Source organism: Dicentrarchus labrax, unplaced genomic scaffold, assembly GCF_905237075.1.
Source record: "Dicentrarchus labrax unplaced genomic scaffold, dlabrax2021, whole genome shotgun sequence".
Lineage (NCBI taxonomy): Eukaryota > Metazoa > Chordata > Actinopteri > Moronidae > Dicentrarchus > Dicentrarchus labrax.
In genome coordinates this window covers 4,254,999-4,274,416 of record NW_026136719.1, presented here as the reverse complement: position 1 = coordinate 4,274,416, position 19,418 = coordinate 4,254,999, and the positions used below count along the sequence as shown (strand labels likewise).

The window sequence follows — 19,418 nt, the reverse complement described above, 5'->3', positions numbered from 1 at the left end:
CAGATGTTGATGATGACAGCAGCCTTTCCTCTTCGGGTAAATCTAGTAATTTAATGCCATGTCAAGTAGGCTAGCAAACACCGTTGCCATTCAACAGCGTGAGTGACAGCGTGTGCTATGTTTTAACTTAATATTGTGTTCAATTTGGCCCTAGAAATAAAAGGGTATTGTTTTTTGACAAAGTGTGTGTGGTTTCGTTTTTTTAAGTACCGGTTCGAGAACCGTTTAAGCACCGGAACCGTTTAAAAAATACAGAGTAGGCACCGGTATCGGATAAAACCCAACCGATACCCAACCCTAGACCTCACTGGTGGAAAAATTATGTAATAGAGTTTCTAAACTTTTGCAAACATACTGTAAAATCAGCTGGATGGACTCACTGAGAATGAGCTGTCAATCACAAGGTAGCCCCGCCCTAAAGCATACCCTGCTTTATGGTCTGTTTTACTCTCAATGGGACCATCAGTTACTAAATGAACATCATGCTGTATGGAAGAAGACTGAAACTAGAGACTGAGACCAGAAACTCATCAGGAAACTGTTTACTGAGCTCATAAATCAACTGAGAAGTAGAGTAAGTTCTTCTTAAGACTCAATACTATCAGACTTTCTCTGTTGCAGCCAATGGAGCTGCCCCCTGTTGGCCATTAGAAAGAATGCATGTTTAAGACACTTCCAGACAATCAGAAATAATCACAGTAGCTAACAGTATCAGTGTTCAGTGTGTTTGCACTGTATTAATAAATGTCAGTTTATATTAACAAACATTTTAAGGCAAAAAAAACTAAATTCCCCAAATTCTGCCCGAGACTTTTTGCCCTTTAATCATTCGCTGAAGTGTCTCCTTCTTTCATCAGTCTTGCATGTGTGCGTGTGTCCTAAGAGGCATCAGTCTGTCTACACAAGAGCCGGGTTGCAGAACGGATCAGAGCCCTCGCTGCTCACAAGGGACAGTCTGGAGACTGCAGGGCCCGAGAGACCTGCGTTACATTAATTCTTACTTACACTCAGCCACACACACACACACAGGAATAATCTTACCATCACATCTAAATATAGAAAGTGAAAGCTGGACGAACCGACAGAGTAAGAATAGTGTATGTGCAAATACAGTGTATCTCCGTTCTCCTGTCTGCAGCTCATTAGAAACTTCCTTTGACATCGAATATGAGAGAATATGAGAGTGAGGCACAGGCAGCCATTATAACTCAATTAATAAACTACCTCTGAGCCACAAAGTGGGTGAAACAGTCTGTTCGTTAGGCTGTGAAGTTAAAACAAAGGGAGGGAAAGAGAGGTGGAGGATGGGATGAAGCAGAAGAAGAGGGCCAAATGTAAATTTGTGTAGCTCTGCGTTACCCACAGAGCCTGGCGTTAAGCTAACACCTAGCATTCAATTCCCAAGTGGCAGCAGCATTGAGAGAAAATGTAAAAATCTGATATTAATGCTTCTGACCCAGTTCAGTCCACCTGGCGCTCACACTTACAGGAAAGATACAGTCTCAAACAAATGAAGGAAAACACTTATGCAAAAGAAAAGTCACTACAGTCTTTTGGCAGCGCTGCGAGTACATTAATCCGCTGAGTCCTCTTCATAAACACATGCTGTGTCCCAATTCCATAAACCAATGAGGACGAAGAAGCACTTTGTATCGTGGGACATTACAGGTAGAGTAGAAAACTTTAAAAATATACACAGCAGACCTATAGCTCAATATTTGGTTCACTTCTTTGAAGAAAAGTAAATGTAAAGTAAATTGTCTAATCTAACAAAAGTCAAAAGCTCGAAATTCATGTAAATGAACGACGTCACTGAAGGAAGACACCAATAAAGACAGAGATTCTCCACCAGAGAGACAGCTCAATTAAGTATTTTCAGTTTGGGTAAATTTAAATGAAAAACATTTGCACTCTGTGCTCACTGTTTAATATCATCTTATTGGGTTTTTTCACCCACTGGGAACATAATGGATCACAGGGGAAGTCTTTAGCAGAACACGAGGGCTGCACAGAGGTTTAAGCTGATACTCACTGTGTTTTTATTCCAGCTTCATGAAAACACTTGTATTATCTCACGGGACTGATTATCATTCAGTCGTCGCCTCAGCTGTAATTACTGAGAGCTACCTGTTCGAGTTTATTTACATCTTCAAATCAAATTTATTTGGTTGCTTCTAACTTTTGGTCTAAATATTCACCAATATATTGAAGTTCCTCCCAAAGACAATTCATTACCAATTCTCCCTCTGGCAGCGAATTAAAAGGCGCCTTTTCATATTCATAAGCTCACATATTGATCATTGCTGATCACGACTCTACCGATGGGCGATTAGCGGGGAAGATAAGCAGAGCTACAACTTGAACATAACAATTATTAAAGTAAAGAGGTGCGCTGTCACTGCTGAGGATAACATAAAGTCTCCCGTGAAAATCACACGGGACACGAGAGTCTAAGAGCGAAGCCAAGTCTCACTTGAAAGGTGCTTTATCCACGGGGAACTCTTGTGAAGCTGAATTATTGAGAGAGCCGCGCTGTCAAACTCACCCAAGCCTGAATCTCCATCAGTTTTAGAATTAGAGGTTTGAATGTCATATTGATCTGTAGTGTCCGTTTTCGTCATGCTGCCCCCCCCCCCCTCAGACTGTCTCCCCTCTCCCTCTGAGAGAGTTTACTTCTGGTATTTTCCAAACCTGCTTCGCCTGCCCTCTAAGCCTTCAATTTAGGGGCTGGATATGGCTCATGAAGGGTCTGTCCTCCAAAGGCCGGACTAAAAGGCAATCTACACCAGCAGAGTTATTGAAGCTTTTCAGAACAGAAAGTAGACCCTTTCTTCAAGGCTATACGGTACGTTATGCATTCTTGTTACAATCAATATTGAGGTCATCTCACTTGTCCATCTTATGGAATGGTTACGCATTCAATTTATCAAATGTAATAACTCACAATAACTCTCAGAGATGCACATTTAGACAGTTTTTTAGAATATGATGGGGATCTAAATGTACCATGAACCGGTCGATGGTCCGATTCTAAAGTTATGAATCTGTCGACTGAAGCTTTGCTGCTAACAGCGTCTCTGCTCTCCTAAAAGGTAAAAGGTCACTCGCTGACAATGCCGACAGGATTTACAGCGCACCATCAAATCTAAAATCTAAAGTTTGGAAGACATTTGGATTCTATAGGAAGGAAGAAAAGTTGGATAAAAGTCTGTCCATTTGTCATTTGTCTCAAGAACACACAAGAAAAGGATATTAAGCACTTTTCAGCTATAATTAAGCTTCAACTGGGCGAGGTCTACGGTAATCACGGCAGAAAGTCTTTTGTGTCTGTTAGAAAAACAATAAACACAATGACTGTAATTCTGAAATGAGACATTTGTCTTCCATTTTGTCCCATAAAGAAGAAAAATAAGAGGAATATATGTATTTGAATATAAGCAAATATCTGCGCTCCAATAACAGTTGAGCGAGCCAGAAGTCATAAGTCAACTTCACAAACTGCTTCTTACTCATTTGAGTCTGTGGCTGCGTTTGGGTCCTCATTCCTGTTTCCAGAAGCCTGAACTCTGCCAGTCGCAGTGCTTAGGAGCTCCAAAGCTGCATAACTCACCTGTCCAACCTGCGAGACAGTGGCAGAAGCCGGTCACTGGATCACAGCCATCAGCGTTGACACAGTCACACATCTCTCTGCAGTCCAGCCCGTACGATCCCTCCTAACGACAGCGAGAACACACCGGACAAAAAAACATTGCACTGTAACACAAAACTATCTCTTAAATCATAAATTATATTCTGTGCAACATGCTAGAGAAGTATCACACTCTAATGTCTGCCATGAGCACTCACAGGACACGGTACGTCGCAGTATTCGTCCCTCCAGCCCGGCGAGCAGGTGCAGGTCCCGTTGACGGGGTCGCAGGCTGCCTCGTTGGCACACTGACACGTCTGATTGCAGCTCAGTCCCCAAATACCGCTGGAGCAAGGGATGGAACAGTCCACGCTCTGCCAGCCTGGACACAGACACAAGACCATCAGTGCACCAACATATTGAAGCGCTTATTGTGTGTAATATGCACCTGTGAAGCATCTTCTAACTCTGGTTTTGGATCATTTTTGTTACTTAATATTTCATGTAAATTAAAATTCTGGATCATTTCAAATTCATTTTTTCATAGTGTTGAATTGATTTCAGCTAAAATATATAACCATGAAACTTTCCCTGTTGAACACTTGCATTAAGATTATTTTTTGTGTTACAAGTTTTCTTAAATGTTTAAATATGCAAATGAAGTATTATTTAATTAAAATGAACTATTTTGCATTTTCTAGAATCTGAACATCAGTTCAAGATCCTTGTTTAATTTTGTTGACATGTTAGAGTCACAGGTCTCTATCTCTTTATCACTCCATAAATCTGTCAGCAGCCATAAAAAAAACCTTTTTGTTTTTTGGGGCGCCCAGTTAGCTCAGTCGGTAGAGCTGGTGACCCATATACAGAGTTGCTGCAGCGGCCCGGGTTTGAATCTGATCTGCAGCCCTTTGCTGCGTGTTATCCCCTCTCTCTCTACCCACCTTTCCTGTCGATCTTCAGCTGTCCTATCCAATAAAGCCATGAAAAGGCCAAAAAAAACAACAACTTCTAAACAAAAAAATCTATTTTTGGCATTTTTTTAGGAATAAAATTTGATATTTTATTATTAAATCAGGCTGTAAATGATATATAATCAAACCCTTCTGTTAAAACCCTCACAATATAGAGAGGAATCAATATTTCCTGAGGTGCTGGAAGCGTCAACGTGTCCAAACTTAAAACTCAAGATTTTCGCAGATTTCATCCAATATTTCACTTTATTTAGGAAGCTTTTCAGTCTGTTAATAAAGTGATACACTGCATGGATTTAAGTGAGCAGAAATCTCATTAATCTCAAATTAATGCTAACTTTTGGTAAAATCTACGACGCAAATAGACAAATTGCAGTAAAATAAACACCCAATTGTCACACAGGGTTAGAAACATGAGCAGTCAGGTTGTAAACAAGACAACACTTTATCCAGATTATCTAAACCAGTGGTGGTCGGGACTCCCACTAGGGGTCAGAAAACTTTGTTCAAAAATATACACATCCATATTGACAAAGGTTTATATTTGTGTAGGCGATCTAAGCAGCTTAAAACTCGACCTGGTGGGATTTTAGAGGTTTTTAACATCCAGATAATTTCTATAAAATCCGCACTAGGCTAGTAAGGGAGACCTGTGTCTATTTGGGACTTGGCTTTTATTAGAATCATCATTATACCAGCTGCCATATAGGTGAATGGTGAATGTTTCCCCTTGGTATATGTGTGGGTATAAAAAAACTACAAATGATGATCTGATTGTTCGTGTTTCTGGACCCGTTTATTGACTTTTTCCTCAGATTTCAGCAGTTTACTATATATTCTTATAATTGGACTGATGGAAACTATTACATAAGTATAAAAATGTGACCCAATTGATCCTGAAAACTGTAGTGTAGTGTAGTAACTGTACAGGGACCCTTATGATTCAATTCAATTATATGCAGATACTTTGTTTTATGCCACCACAAGTGGAGTTTTCAAATATGAGAAAATATATTATTTTGTTGACTTATATTTAGTCTTTATTTGAATGAATATATTTATCTTTTGTATCTTTTGTGTTTATTTTGTACTTGCTGGTTCTTAAAATGTGGACATACTGGGAGACACTGGTGGCCTTTGTTCCATCTCTTTCCTCTCATTTCCTGCCATCCCTCCAACTGTCTGCTATCTAATAAAGGCATAAAAAACGGCCCTAAAAAGAACGTGGACATTTCTCTGCACTGCATTTCATATATTTTTTGTCCTGTGTTGTATTTATCTCATTTCAGTGATTACTGGCTTTTGTCCTGAGGAAGGCAACGTGTGCTGAAACGCTGATGCTTCGAATTTTAAATTAAAAATTGCATTGGAGTTATGAGTGCCCTGATTTTCCCTCCTTCCTTCAGTCTTCACCACGAGCAGATGCAGGATGCAAGGATGCATCATGTCTCAAAAATGTGTCAAATATCCTTTTGATATGCAGCCACCGATGCCTCTCTATGCCCCTTTAGGAGCCTTCATCATATTCTGAACTGTGTATAGATGATCAGATGTTGCTATGCTTTGTATGCTATACAAACATCTAGCATGAAGAACATTATAGTAACAACATGTTTGATAAGGCTGAACTTTTCCCCTCAGTGGCTCTAGAAGAAAAAGGGGAATAAGGGTTTACAGGGTGAAGACAGCTATCCAAAGCTCTCAAGCCCCCGGTCCTACGCTGTGCCTCAGATGTCTCTCCACTTTAATTACCCATGTTCCCCACGAGGTTCGGCAGCGCATTAATATTTAAAGATGCTGATATTGAGAGATATTAAGGAAGTGAAGTAAAGAACAAAATACCAAACAAGACAAAGTTCTGGAGATCGTTATTAAGGTAGGTGCTTTTTTTGGGTGGTCAGGAGTTTCTGGCTGGGAAGACGACCAAAATGATCGATCAATAACTGAAACATAATCAAAAAATAAGGTAGTATTAGTAGAGTTGTATGCCTCTGTCAACCAGTAAAGTATCTCCTCTGAGTCGAGTTAGACTCTATAATATATGTAGTGAAGACTTTGAAGGGAGTATGTAACAGCTATTAAGGCGCTGATACATATGTATGATTCCAGTGAAGTCTGAACTCATTAACGAAGGATTATCAGAGATGTATTGGCTAAGCTTGAAGTACACATGTACTTGTTTACTATGTAAAGATGGATTCTTATATAGAGTATAGCTTTACTAAGTGTGGTGCTTTTGTTTTCTCCTTTTTAGATGTGACGTGAAATCCATTAATTGGCCTCAAACAGTTATTTAAATGAAACAATGTCTGAAGTTTAGAGGTGAAACACAAGAGCCATAAAGGTTGAACAACAACTTTAGTAGCTTTCTTACTAAAGTCTCCTGATCTGACTAACTGTCGATTTAAAACTCCAGTGTGAAACATTTAGGAGGATTTACTGGCAGAAAATATGAATATAATATTCAGAGGTATGTTTTCATTAGTGTATAATCACCTGAAAATAAGAATGGTTTGTTTTCGTTACCTTAAAATGAGCTGTTTTTATCTACAGAGCGAGCAGCTCCTCTGTGGCAGCCAGCCTGTTGAACCGCCATGTTTCTACTTGTTGAGCTGAAACTGGGGTATATTTGGCATTTTTGCATAAAATGAGACAAATAATCAATCATCAAATCACTTCAATTATTTTCCTGTTGATCGACTCATTGATTCACTAACTCATTTCTATAAAAGTTTCTGCTCTAAAGGAGAGAATAAAGAAGACGAGTAAAGAGCCACAAAGGTGAAAATGAAGCAATAGCTGTTGAAAGATGTTACTGTTCCTCAGAGGAGGAAGCAGAAAGGCAGCTATGGAGCTAAGAGACGTTTCTGGGACTGAGACCAAACTGACAGCAGTTTGTAAAACAGTTAAAATCCTCGATTTCAGACTCCTTGGTTACTGCGGCTGACGAATCCTGCCAGAAAACACCAAGTGGAAAAAAAACCCTTTAACTCTGTAAGAAACAAAACACCTTATCCTGTTCTTTGGAGATTTCTTAGTGGATAACAAATCAATAAAAGATGGTTATATCACAGTCAGATGTTTCCAGGTATAATGGAGGCTTCCATTTAATGTGTTTACAGTATATGTGTGAGATCTGGTGGGAGATCCACCGACATAAAGAGCAAAACAAAAAGGAACAAATCCACCGAAGACGACTCCAACAACAGTGAAGAAAAAAAGTGATAGAGCTACAACAGAGGTTGTGCTGTTGAATTACAGCTGCTGTATTTATATGTCCAACTTTAAAAGAAACTAATTGATTCTGATTGTCAGGTTGGCCGGTTGACAACAGCTCTGCCTTTAGAAGAAGAAGATATACTTTATTGATCCCCTAGGGGAAATTGTTTTCACTCTTCTTTATCACACACACACACACACACACACAGGCTGAAATGCACAAATCATGCACTTGTGGACATGCAAAGGGGAGAGAGATGGTGGAGGGATGGGGCTGCCACGTTCACAGCACCCCATGAGCAGGTTTTGGGGTTAGGTTGCCTTGCTCAAAGGCACCTTGGCAGTGCACAGGAGGTGAAACTGCCACCTCTCCAGCCACAGTCCACACTCCATATTTTGTGTTCTGTGGGACTTGACCCGGCGACCCTTCGGTTCCTAAGCCAAGTCCCTGCACACTGAGCTACTGCCGCCAAGGTTATCAGAGATATCAGGAATCTGACATCTTGGAGGAAAGAAGAAGCATCAACGAGCTGCTGATACCTACAAAAGACGCCATTTCTGGCAGTTACACCTACATAAACTGATCCAGCTGTCATTGATTTGACAACCTCTGTATGGAGATTTTCCAGCGGCGGTGTGTATGACAGCTGATACAGCTGATACAGAAAGCTGCCCTCAACGATGTCAATGACAAGATGTCACCCAGAAGATCTCCGAACCTTTTTAAACAGATTCGTATGGATCATAGCTTAGTTTTTTCTTCTTTTCTTCTCCCCTTAATCATCTCACAACCCCTCAGATTTATCTGGTGACCCTTTTGGAGGGGCCGGACCCCTAGGTTGAGAACCCCTGCACTAAACTGTATGTAACCAACTGGAGCAGCTCCAACAGTAAAAAGCTGCTCTAACATTGACGCATCAGTATTTACAATCTAATAATGTCACATATATATCATACATTTGTTTCTGTTTTTTTATTTTATTTTGTTTGTAGTTGATTTTGAATGCAGGCCTTTAATTGTAATGGAGTATTTGTACAGTTTTATCGGTACTTTCAGGTAAGTAAAGGATCTGATTACTTCTTCCACCACTGTGTATTATTTATTAGCTTTTTGTTTTCCATACATATTTAATAGGCTCCTTTTTGGACAAATGTAGTGTTTTCTTCTCTGTGAATATAAATTGTGATCAAAGTTTAGATCTTAAATAATAATCTAAACTAGAAATAACAGTTTCATATAGTTAGTTCATACAGAAATGAACCAAATGCTGACATATCGGCCTACTGTGTATTTCTTTTAAAGTCTTTAAAGGCCTCGCGACCACCCCTGTGAAACTTTGGCAACCCCTAGTGGGGGAACTTAACACGTTCACTAAAATGGGAAACAGATCACTAATATCTCCTGAAATCTATCATGAATGAACGCTCTGTCGCGGTGTAGTGCGGGATCAGACAGGTGAACAGAACCTTCTCTGCAGATACAGGAGCCGTCGACGTGCGAGCAGGAGATCTCGTTGTGGCAGGAGCACGAGGAGGTGCAGTTGGTCCCGTAGAGGCCCGCGGGACAGCTGATAGAGCAGTCGTCCCCCTGGACACAAAGGACAGACAGAGAGACACTCAAACTGATGCTCACACACTACAACTGCAACTCTAGCAACGTATATTTTAAAACCATAAACATCAAATCCATCGTCGAAGCAAAGGATCATTATCTTTTTTTAATTTTAAAATGTTGAACATTCCCTGTATATTTTATTCTTTTTCTCTTTGTGTATATACTGTAGAATATATATTGTAACTTTATACTTTAGAGGGGTGGCATGAAGTATCTCAGTGTCTCAGCTTCCCATTCATTCCCAATTTGCACAATTCCAACACAGTTTATGGATATTAACATTGTTTTTGCCCCAAACTGCATTAGATTAGCATAAAGTGAGACTCATGGGTGCCCATAAGATCCTTTTTCTGAGCAGCAGCGTTACGAGTCAATGCGGGACCCCAGCGCCAGATGATCAAAGCGGGCCTTCCCACCACAATTAGATGTAACATGATGTAATGTCGCTGGTGAATTAAAGAAGTGAAAGCACGCAGCTTTAAAGTGACCAGTAACAGTGAAATGCACAGCACAGCTGACACCTAAATGAATGAAAACAGATAGCAGTGCTACAGAAGATGAGTCATAACAGGAAGGCTGAGGCTGTGACAGTAGACTACTTCACCATGGAGCACCATTAGAGATTAAAACACGCCTTCACTCGTATGAAAACATGATCCTATTAGTGACGCATATGAAAAATGATGATTTATAGGCATTATAAACAAGAAACACTCCTGTGTAGATTGTTTACTGTACAACATAAATGTACTGTGGAGGACACCATGGAGTAAGTCACTGACCTTAGCTCACTGACTGCTATAAATACCTACATCATTTAAATTGATTGATGTAAGTTCAGCTCACATCAATCGACATAACAGCAGCAGTGCAGATACGACTGGTTAGTTACGGGCGCTCAACTGCTGCAGACCCTTATACAACTGCATCACCTTACGCCACTGGGTCAGAGGGCACGAGATCCCTGTGAAAGTAGCCATACAGGTTTTTCCATCGGCAAAATGTCGCCTAACATTGGATCGTTATTTATCTTATTTCCTATCATGCTAGCAAGACACAGCCGGTACCAATTGGTGCAGTCGGTCATTTAGTTTCATACGATACCAGTATCTCCACTCTAGCTTTAAAAGACAGCCCGCCACAGCCTCTGAAAGACGAGTGGAAGAGGTTAGGATAATGGGGTGGCCAATCAGATTTCACCAGTTGACGTGCACGCAAAGTTGTTTTGTTTTTACCTGGTTAGTTAAATCACATAAATAAATACAAATATAGAGATATAACACAATAAAGGTTTGCAGGAGGAACTCACAATGGAAGCACACGCTACTGTCGGCTGTATTCCCTGTTAACTAGTGCACTACATTCACCCTGCAGCATATTATTTGAGTTGAATTCTCAATGTGAAATGTCTGCTCTATATATTGCCTCAAAAACTGTCTGTGGCATGTACACTGCTAACAATCCCACCATACATTGGCTCATATTTTATAGATGTGAACAGTGCTACTCCACAGCTGTCAGTCTGCTACATTAATAAATGTAAAGTGGTGAAGATATGTTTAATTCACACGTTTCCCTCCTGTCATGCAGTGTGCCGATAACTGTTAATAACTAATCTATGTAAAGAGGCGTTTCATGAGAACTGCAACCCACATGTGGAATTTTAGGAATAACCTGACTGACAGCAGGTTTCTCGCCACCATCTCCCCCCAACCTGCCGCTCAACAGGGAAACACAGTTCACCTTTAAAATTAAACCTGATGTCGGGGATGCAGCAAACAAGCGCATGTATTATGGAGGAGAGAGGTGATCATCACCGCCGGCGTCCCTGCAGAGAGACATGATGTCTGCGCTCGTCCAATCAGTGGAGGACATGGTCAGACCAGCCAGAAGGACAGCTTGGCATTAGCAGAATGAGTAACCTTACTCTGCACCGTTAGCGTGCTGTGACAACGAGCTGCACACAACCTGAACCTCCAGCACGCTGTCGCATTGATCAGGACCTTCAACATATAAACTGTGCTAATTAAAGCCGTCTGCTTCCAACCTGCTGCCTTTGAATCGCTATTAATCTAATATTCACAAAGCAAAGACAGGAGAAGAGAGAAGCCTTATTAAAAAGTTGGTGAATTAAGGACTTAAGGAATTAGAAAAGAAAAAAAAACCGTTGTTAATAAATAACGTGTGTGAGCCCAATAAAGGGAATCATCAGAATTTCCCAGGGGAAGTTCTAACAAGTGACCTCTGGAATAATAAATCGGCATGGATCGATGGATCCTGATATTTATCATTATGAATCCAGAGAGGTTGAGTGGAGCTTCACCCTCCTGTTGCTTTTATGTCTCTGTCCAATAAATAAATAAACCAGTTCACTTTCTTCTTAAAACTGCATTCAAAGAGGATTACATAGAAGATAAATTCAATCAAAAGATGAAAGATAACTTTAATTACGTGCTCGTCACTGGAGTGGAGGTGAATTATTAGGCCACCAGGTCATTAGGTTTATAACATTCTCACATCCTTTGGATAGTAATGGCCAAAAATACACATCATCCAGCCTCCAGGTGTGAATGTGTGGAGAGAGGATTGCTCTCAGAAGAACTTCCCTGGTTAGATGAAGGTCACAAAAACCAAGGATGTGTTTCTACCTCTCGATGTAACATAACGCCCCAAAGAACAGCACAGGTCAACAGTTTTCCTTCAAACGTAATCACAAAGAGGCTGTAAAACAATGAGACAGATTATATCACTGCTCTTTAGACCTGTTCATAGACCTGTTAATATCACTGCTGTATAATATATTTTGTGTCCTGTGTATTTATTTATTCAGTATGCCACTACCTCCTCCTGTAACCTGTGCAATATTATATTTGAACTTTAAATCTGTATAGTAATACTGTATATAGTTTGTACATACAACCCTAATTCTATTTTTGCTTGTATTATTTTGTTATTTAATGTGCATTTCTTCTTTTCTTATCTGCTGTGTTGTATCTGGAGCTGCTGTAACAAGTGAAAGTCTTACATTTTTCATTTTAAGTAACTCAAACTCAATTTTGGAAGTTAAGCAGGTAATTTTAAGTGACATTAACTTAGTACAGAAACATGCTTGATTAAGTAGTTTACTTTGTTAAGTTCAGTCAGCGTCATTTAAAATTACTAAAGCTACTTCATCCAGAATGTTTTTAGTTGTAACCTTAGAAAAGAAAATGTGCCTTTAGTGCATTTTTAAATTGTACCTTATTTTGTATCCTGATTATGTTACGTACATCAGTTACATGTAATCCAAGAAAAATACAAAATAAAAATGATTAAAAATATAAATGATTATTAATTTGCATGATGAAGCCTGAAGGAAGGAGCAGTCTTTGAGTCTGGTGGTGCAGCAGCAGCTCTTGTAGCTCTACCCAGAAGGCAGCAGGGCGAACAGGCTGTGGGTGGTTGCTGTCTTTTAGGATCATTGGGGCTCTGCAGGTACCTCACCTCACCAACATCACGGATGCTGGGCGGCTGAGTAGCAGCGATCTTCTGGGGGGTTTGTAATCACCCGCTGCAGGGTTTGTGATGTTTCCAGTCAGGATGATTTCTATCACTCCTTTGTCAAAGTTAACAAGAACCTGGCACAGGAATTCTGCTTTCTTCAGTTTCCTGTCTGTGCTTTCTTTTCCAGGGCAGAGATGTGAGATGACCATGACATGGTAGTACAATAGGGGATCATCCTGTGTTGAAAGAAAGAAAATGCACTGTCCCTGTGTTTGCCGAGCTCTCTTTGTCTCCCATGGTCCGACTCTTATTGACTCTTTATTTGCTTTACATGCATGTTGAGAGTGACAGAGGACTTCATGCAAATTCATGCATAAAAAAGCACAAATTGTTGCATAAAAATTCACCAGAATAAAAGTGTCTGACATAAATAATCTCACAGGGAAGGACCCCGCCCCCCCACCGCTTGACTTGTGTCCCTCAGCATGGGGGCAACATGTATCTTATTCCACACTGAAGGTGGCACAATGAAGGCCAGTTGGACCGGGGGAAGACTGAAGGAGCGTGACGGCTGACGGTTCCTCCCGACAGATCAGTACTGTGGTTCTGCAGATTTCCAAGCAGAGCTGCACGTGTTTACAGGTATCGATCGAACTGCCCACAGCGGTGACAATACCGCGTATAAATTCTGTTTAAAGCTGTCCACACAGAGTACCAAACTGCGAGTTACCAGCGCAGCAATAATTCAGTTTAAATCAATAACACTCCACCGAGAGCAACATCTATCTGAGTTTAGCTGCTATAAACCAAACGGACATTCGTCTCCAGCACTCATCCTACTTTCATCTGCTGAAAATCCCCGATGTTCTCGGTCCAATTATCAAAGACCCTGTCATCTCTCTGCTCCTAGGTGTCTCATCTCCGCTCTCCGCTCAGTCACTGCGAGATCAGTCAACACACCAGGGGGGCCGGGGGGCCACTGAGCCCCACCAGCCGAAAAACCACCCACACAGACAAACACACACACACACACACACACACACACACACACACACACACACACACACAGACAGACACACACACACACACACACACACACACACACACACACACACACACACACACACACACACACACAGACAACACACACACACACACACACACACACACACACACACACACACACACAGACACACACACACACACACAGAACACACACACACACACACACACACACACACACACACACACACACACACACACACACACACACACACACACACACACACACACACACACACACACACACACACACACACACACACACACACACGCTACATGTAGTGGTAATATTATAACACTTTCATGGCCTACATCTAGAAATCTGAAATCCTAATTTTAACTTTAAATCCATTTTCTTGCCTCCCGCCAACAAAGTCTAAACCATTAATCCTGATTCTACTTTTAACTCTAAATGTTTTAACTCTAAACAACTGTGCAGTAAATCATTCTTATACTCTGACTGACAGATATGATTCCCTTTCAGTGTCCTGTCATCATCAGTACATAACACAACTCAATCCTGCCTGCAGTAGTTTCTAGTTGTTTTATATAAATCTAAACTACCCCTTCATATATAAAACACAATTCCACTTTTACAAATGTGTTTCATTTGGCTCAAAATAAGGGCAAAGGTCAAAGATTTGAGTGAGAATGATTTAATAGGAAGAGAGGATTCATTTATTGTTTGGCTGCTAACAACAAAGATGATATAAATAGATCTAAATATAGAAACTGTATGCATGTTCTTGTTAAGTATGATGTTAGAAATGGAAATCCAGCCTAATGTGTATTAATTCTAATACTAATTCTTGATCCAAAAGGCGAAGTGTGAATCAAACACAGACCTCCTGAACGTCCAAACACACAGAGGCTGAAAGTGAACACTGTTACAGAAGGTCTGTATAAATTCACTCTCTCTTATTACTGCTTACACAACACTGCCCCAACATCCACACACTCTCCTTTAGGTTGACCTATATCATGGGGTTTGCACCTGCAGTAGCCTTTCATTACCACGTAACACTACGACTAAACCTGCACAGTCAACAGCACCTGATAAATTAACCTCAGCATGTTATAGAGCATGTCCTGCACCTGCGGCTGTGAAGCCTGCTCCCATCAGCTTCACACGGTGGCCCGCTAAAGAACCTCAGCAGACTCAGGTACTTCTGTATTTGTAAGGACGAAGATAGTGAGCTAATGGCTGAACGGTTCCAGAGTAATTCTCTCACACGTTCTCTTAATTTAATATAAGAAAAGTCAACTCCAGATGCACCAAACGTTCTCAACCATCCAAACCTGCTCTCACCAGGTGAGCTGAATCATGAAAACCACTGGATCTTAAATTGGAGGCGTGATAGGAGATATAGATAATCACTAAAATTACTCTAAAAATAGTAATCAAATGTTTTTATCTACGCTTTTTTTTTATGTTCCTCACATGTAAAACCTATGTTTCCTTGCTTTTAGAGAGAGAGACCTCACACACTACTTTATTTTAAGTTATTATCATTATTATTATTGCTTTCTTATTAATCTGTATATACATATATTTTACACTTGCCAATAAAGTTTGAATCTGAATTTAATGGAATTGAAAAGAGGAACAAAACATGAAGAAAACATTGAATGTGAATAGTGAATCCCAGAATTCAATAGGTACTAACTAAATAAGAATAAATTATGGATATGAACTAAAATGAGAGAAAACTGGTGTTAATATATCGCTTCTTGTACAAGGGCCATTGTTCACTAACAGATGTGTGTGGTGGAGACTCATTTTTCTTTGTATGTATTTGTTTTCATGTACTTGGGAATAGAATAGATTTACAGTTTGTTTTATATTTCATTGAAGCTTCTGTGCCCGTTGTCGCTGTATCACCGATGTACCAGCAGCGGCTGCAGTGTAAAGCTTTGGATGGATGTGGAGGATCTGGACTTTATCTCTGTGGTTGATTCATTAGGTCTCCTGCTTAACTGTGGGTCAGTTAAAACTGTGTAAAAGGAAGGGCAGCAAGAACGTCATTTAACCACTGCACGCTATAGTTTCTTACCTTTTTAGCTTGAGAATAAACTACTGTACGTCTACCTGTGAATCCTCATCACAGTAACATTATCCAATAATAACTGACCTGCCCATTTTTGCACCACATTTTGGTAAAATGGTTAAAATATGAAAGTTATATATGTTTATAGTCGTATGTTAAAGGTCCAGTGTGTAATGTTGAGGAGGATCTATTGTTTGTCGCTTTTATCTTTAATCATCTTTAAAATTACAGGAAATGAGGAAGTTGACGGAGGCCAGGTCAACTGTTATTGGAGCGGGACTTTGAAGAGTCACTTGTGAGGCAAAAAGCAAACTGTAGATAAAATAAACATAATTTTATGCAGCAGAAATATGTTTTCTTCTGTTTTCCTGTCAATAATCTTTGAATGCCTCAGATTTATTTCTTAAAGTGGCCACTCACACGTTACACTCTGGGATCAGTTTATTGGTTGACGTTCATTGTGAGCGATGGAGAGCAGATTTATTTTTTTCTAAACTAATACAATAAATATTAATAGGATGATTCTTTAATTTATTTTTATTTTTTAGTTAAATATGATCCAGAATAATAACATAAAGACCCAAACATGTTGAGTCTTTCACAGGTCATAACACATTAGGGCTGTATGATGGTAAAAACATCATATTGTGATATGATTTGCGGAATGATTATTTTATGCCTCACAAATTAAATTTTCACTGAAAAAACTATTAAAATCATGATGATGTGACATTTTTTGGGGTCTATATAAAAGATTTGTAGTCCAAGCATCTCTGCAGCACTACAGTTCTTCATTATAAAGCTGTTTTGTCACATTTTACTTTTATCAAATAATTTCAGCTTCTTCAATTTGCATATTGCACTTAATAAGTGTGCAGCCCTGACACACAAAACATTGCTCAATATAAGTAAAACATTACATTTACTATTTATTATTGAAGGTTTTTTATACCAAGCATAATGTAAAATGATGAAAATTATAAGATTCAGTATAATTATACTGAATAATTCAAGTGATATATGAGCACACATAGCAATCATTGGTTAAAATACTGCAAGACATAGCTGGAGAATAAAAGTGTTACTTAATGAAGAGGCATTTGGAAGCTGAGCCACGTGATCTGGATCAATAAAAAGAGCCAAAATTACCAGCATCACTATAAATCTCATAACAGAAAATCTGGAGGTGGAAGTCAAACACATTCATTGATGTTATTCAGATGCATTATGGGAAGTGTGGGATCCAGTGGCTTTTGAAGTTTGACCCACAGTGGGGACATGTGAGTTGCTGTAGTAACACTCTACGACACTTTCAGCCGCCGCCGCCGCCTCCATTGTTTCCTCAGTCTGCTGCTGTCTACGTGGATGATGGCTGAACTTTGTTCCAACTTGCTGCCATGGCAACCACAGACACCACACAGCGAAATAATGCAGGAACTCATTTTACTGGTATCTTGGTTCCCTGATGAGATTACAGTAGATGAACAGCAGCAACCTGCAGCGTGTTCGGCGTGTTTGTAGGATGTGGTTGGCGGTCGCTCTGCTCTGAAAGCACTTTCATTTGCAGTCCTCATATCATTAATAAATACTTGTGAAACAAAGTCCAAGTTACTGCTGATAATCAGGATTCATGAGGCAGCCTGAGAGGTTTTTTATGATTTAATTGGTCTGTTTACATTATTGTACATTCAGTTTAAAGTATTCAAAAGCAGTCTCATGAAACACCTGCAACTGCTGATGTTAATTTAAAGCGGCGCAGCGATTAGAGTGATTCGGCTAATTGGGAAGCTTTCTCAGCATCAGATATGAATCTCCTCGGCTGTGTGATGGTCGTCACAGGTTTTATCTCTCAGAGTAGGCGTGTTTCTGTACTTACTATGTACCCTGGAGCGCACACACAAGCTCCAGTGATGCCGTCGCAGTCGGCTCCGTTGGCACAGGCACACAGCTCCCTGCAGCCCTCGCCGTAGTAACCTGCCGGGCAGGTCTCGTTACAGTAAAGCCCCGCCCATCCTGCCGCACAGGTGCACTCTCCTGACAGAGGGTGACAGCTGAGAAAGAGCAGTCAGTCAGTAAAGTGCATATTTCAATCTGCATGTAGAACACAAAAACTATCCTTTTTCATTATTGTACCTCCTTTTAAATATTTATTTTGCACTGACTAGTGCAAAACATTTTTGGTAGAGAAATAAAAGCCTATATAAAGACGTAGCGCTGCACCACCAGTGTTCTTTTTATAAACATATAAATTCTTCATTTCAGATGTTTAATGTTTTATGTGCTTTTCGTATGTTTTCTTTTTAATTATTCCGATCAACCTGCAGATGAAAATCAGCCTGTGTGGCTAAATCTGACACATTTACATAGTGGACTTAAGTCCTCATGTTAATTCATCTGCATCGTCCTTCAAACTCCACTAAATTAATATATAATCCTTTTATTTTGTCAACATGCAATAAAACTAAGCACTGAACTGCGTCTTAAGCTGTACCTCCAATTTAGTGAGAAACATTCACTGAAGATCTTTGTCATTCTCTGTCAGTCAACAATTGCAACATGAAATGTGTTTTTTGTATAAAAAAAGGCAACTATACTCTGCAGTACCCCAAAGTATGCATGAAAAGCTGAGCTGTATTCAAATGGTTGCAATCAGCAACTTCACCACTAGATGCCACTAAATCCTACACACTGGCACGTTAATATGCAGATATCCTTCAGGAAACACAATGAAAGCAGACACTTTAAGTTCTGTATATCTATTTAAAGATGATGAATTTAACTTTCTTTGGTTGGAATATAACAGGTTTGTGATGTACGGATCTCACATGGAAGGTTTTATGGATTGTAATTGAAGAAGTGCAAAAAGAAAAGACACTTAAGTGCAAAGACAGCTATAACAAGCTACTCAAACACAACCTTCTTCTATTCATACTGAGTTGTGCAGTGGAAAAGCATACAGTAGATAGTTTCTGTTCAGTACCTGAGTGTGTTTGCAGTTTTGCAGGGGCAGTATTTGTCACAGATGAGTCCGTACAGGCCTGTGGGACAGAAGCGGTCCTGGCAGCTGGGGCCCTTAAAGCCCTCGTTGCAGAGGCAGGCCCCGTTGATGTGGTAGCACTTGGCCCCATTCTGACAGTCACACTTGTGGGCGCACTGCGGCCCGTAGGTGCCAACTGGGCATTCATCCTGGCATCTGGGTTGGTATTAGAAACAATAACGGAGCAGCGGTGAGAAGAAGATCTGAATGAGTGTTTCTGGTTAGACTTGCTGAATGAGCGAGGTTGTTTCTTTAATAGGCAGCAGCCAAAAATAAGAGATAATTCCAGGCACATTGTTGGTAAACTTATTTTCCAGTCGGCCCAACATCCCCTTTAAAAGTTCCTGTGAAT

At 40.1% G+C, this 19,418-nt stretch overlaps 1 protein-coding gene across 5 annotated transcripts in view; it reads right to left on the bottom strand.

Moving 5' to 3' along the window:
* Positions 1-19,418, bottom strand: part of LOC127351149 (multiple epidermal growth factor-like domains protein 10) — a 147,153-nt gene that overhangs the window by 26,126 nt on the left and 101,609 nt on the right. For all 5 annotated transcript variants that reach the window (XM_051378417.1, XM_051378413.1, XM_051378414.1 and 2 more), the window contains exons 10-14: positions 19,010-19,222; positions 17,906-18,080; positions 9,289-9,409; positions 3,847-4,010; positions 3,611-3,713 (exon numbers count right to left, since the gene is read on the bottom strand). In XM_051378417.1, coding sequence (XP_051234377.1) covers positions 3,611-3,713; positions 3,847-4,010; positions 9,289-9,409; positions 17,906-18,080; positions 19,010-19,222 — 776 coding nt within the window. The remainder of the gene's footprint in view (positions 1-3,610; positions 3,714-3,846; positions 4,011-9,288; positions 9,410-17,905; positions 18,081-19,009; positions 19,223-19,418) is intronic.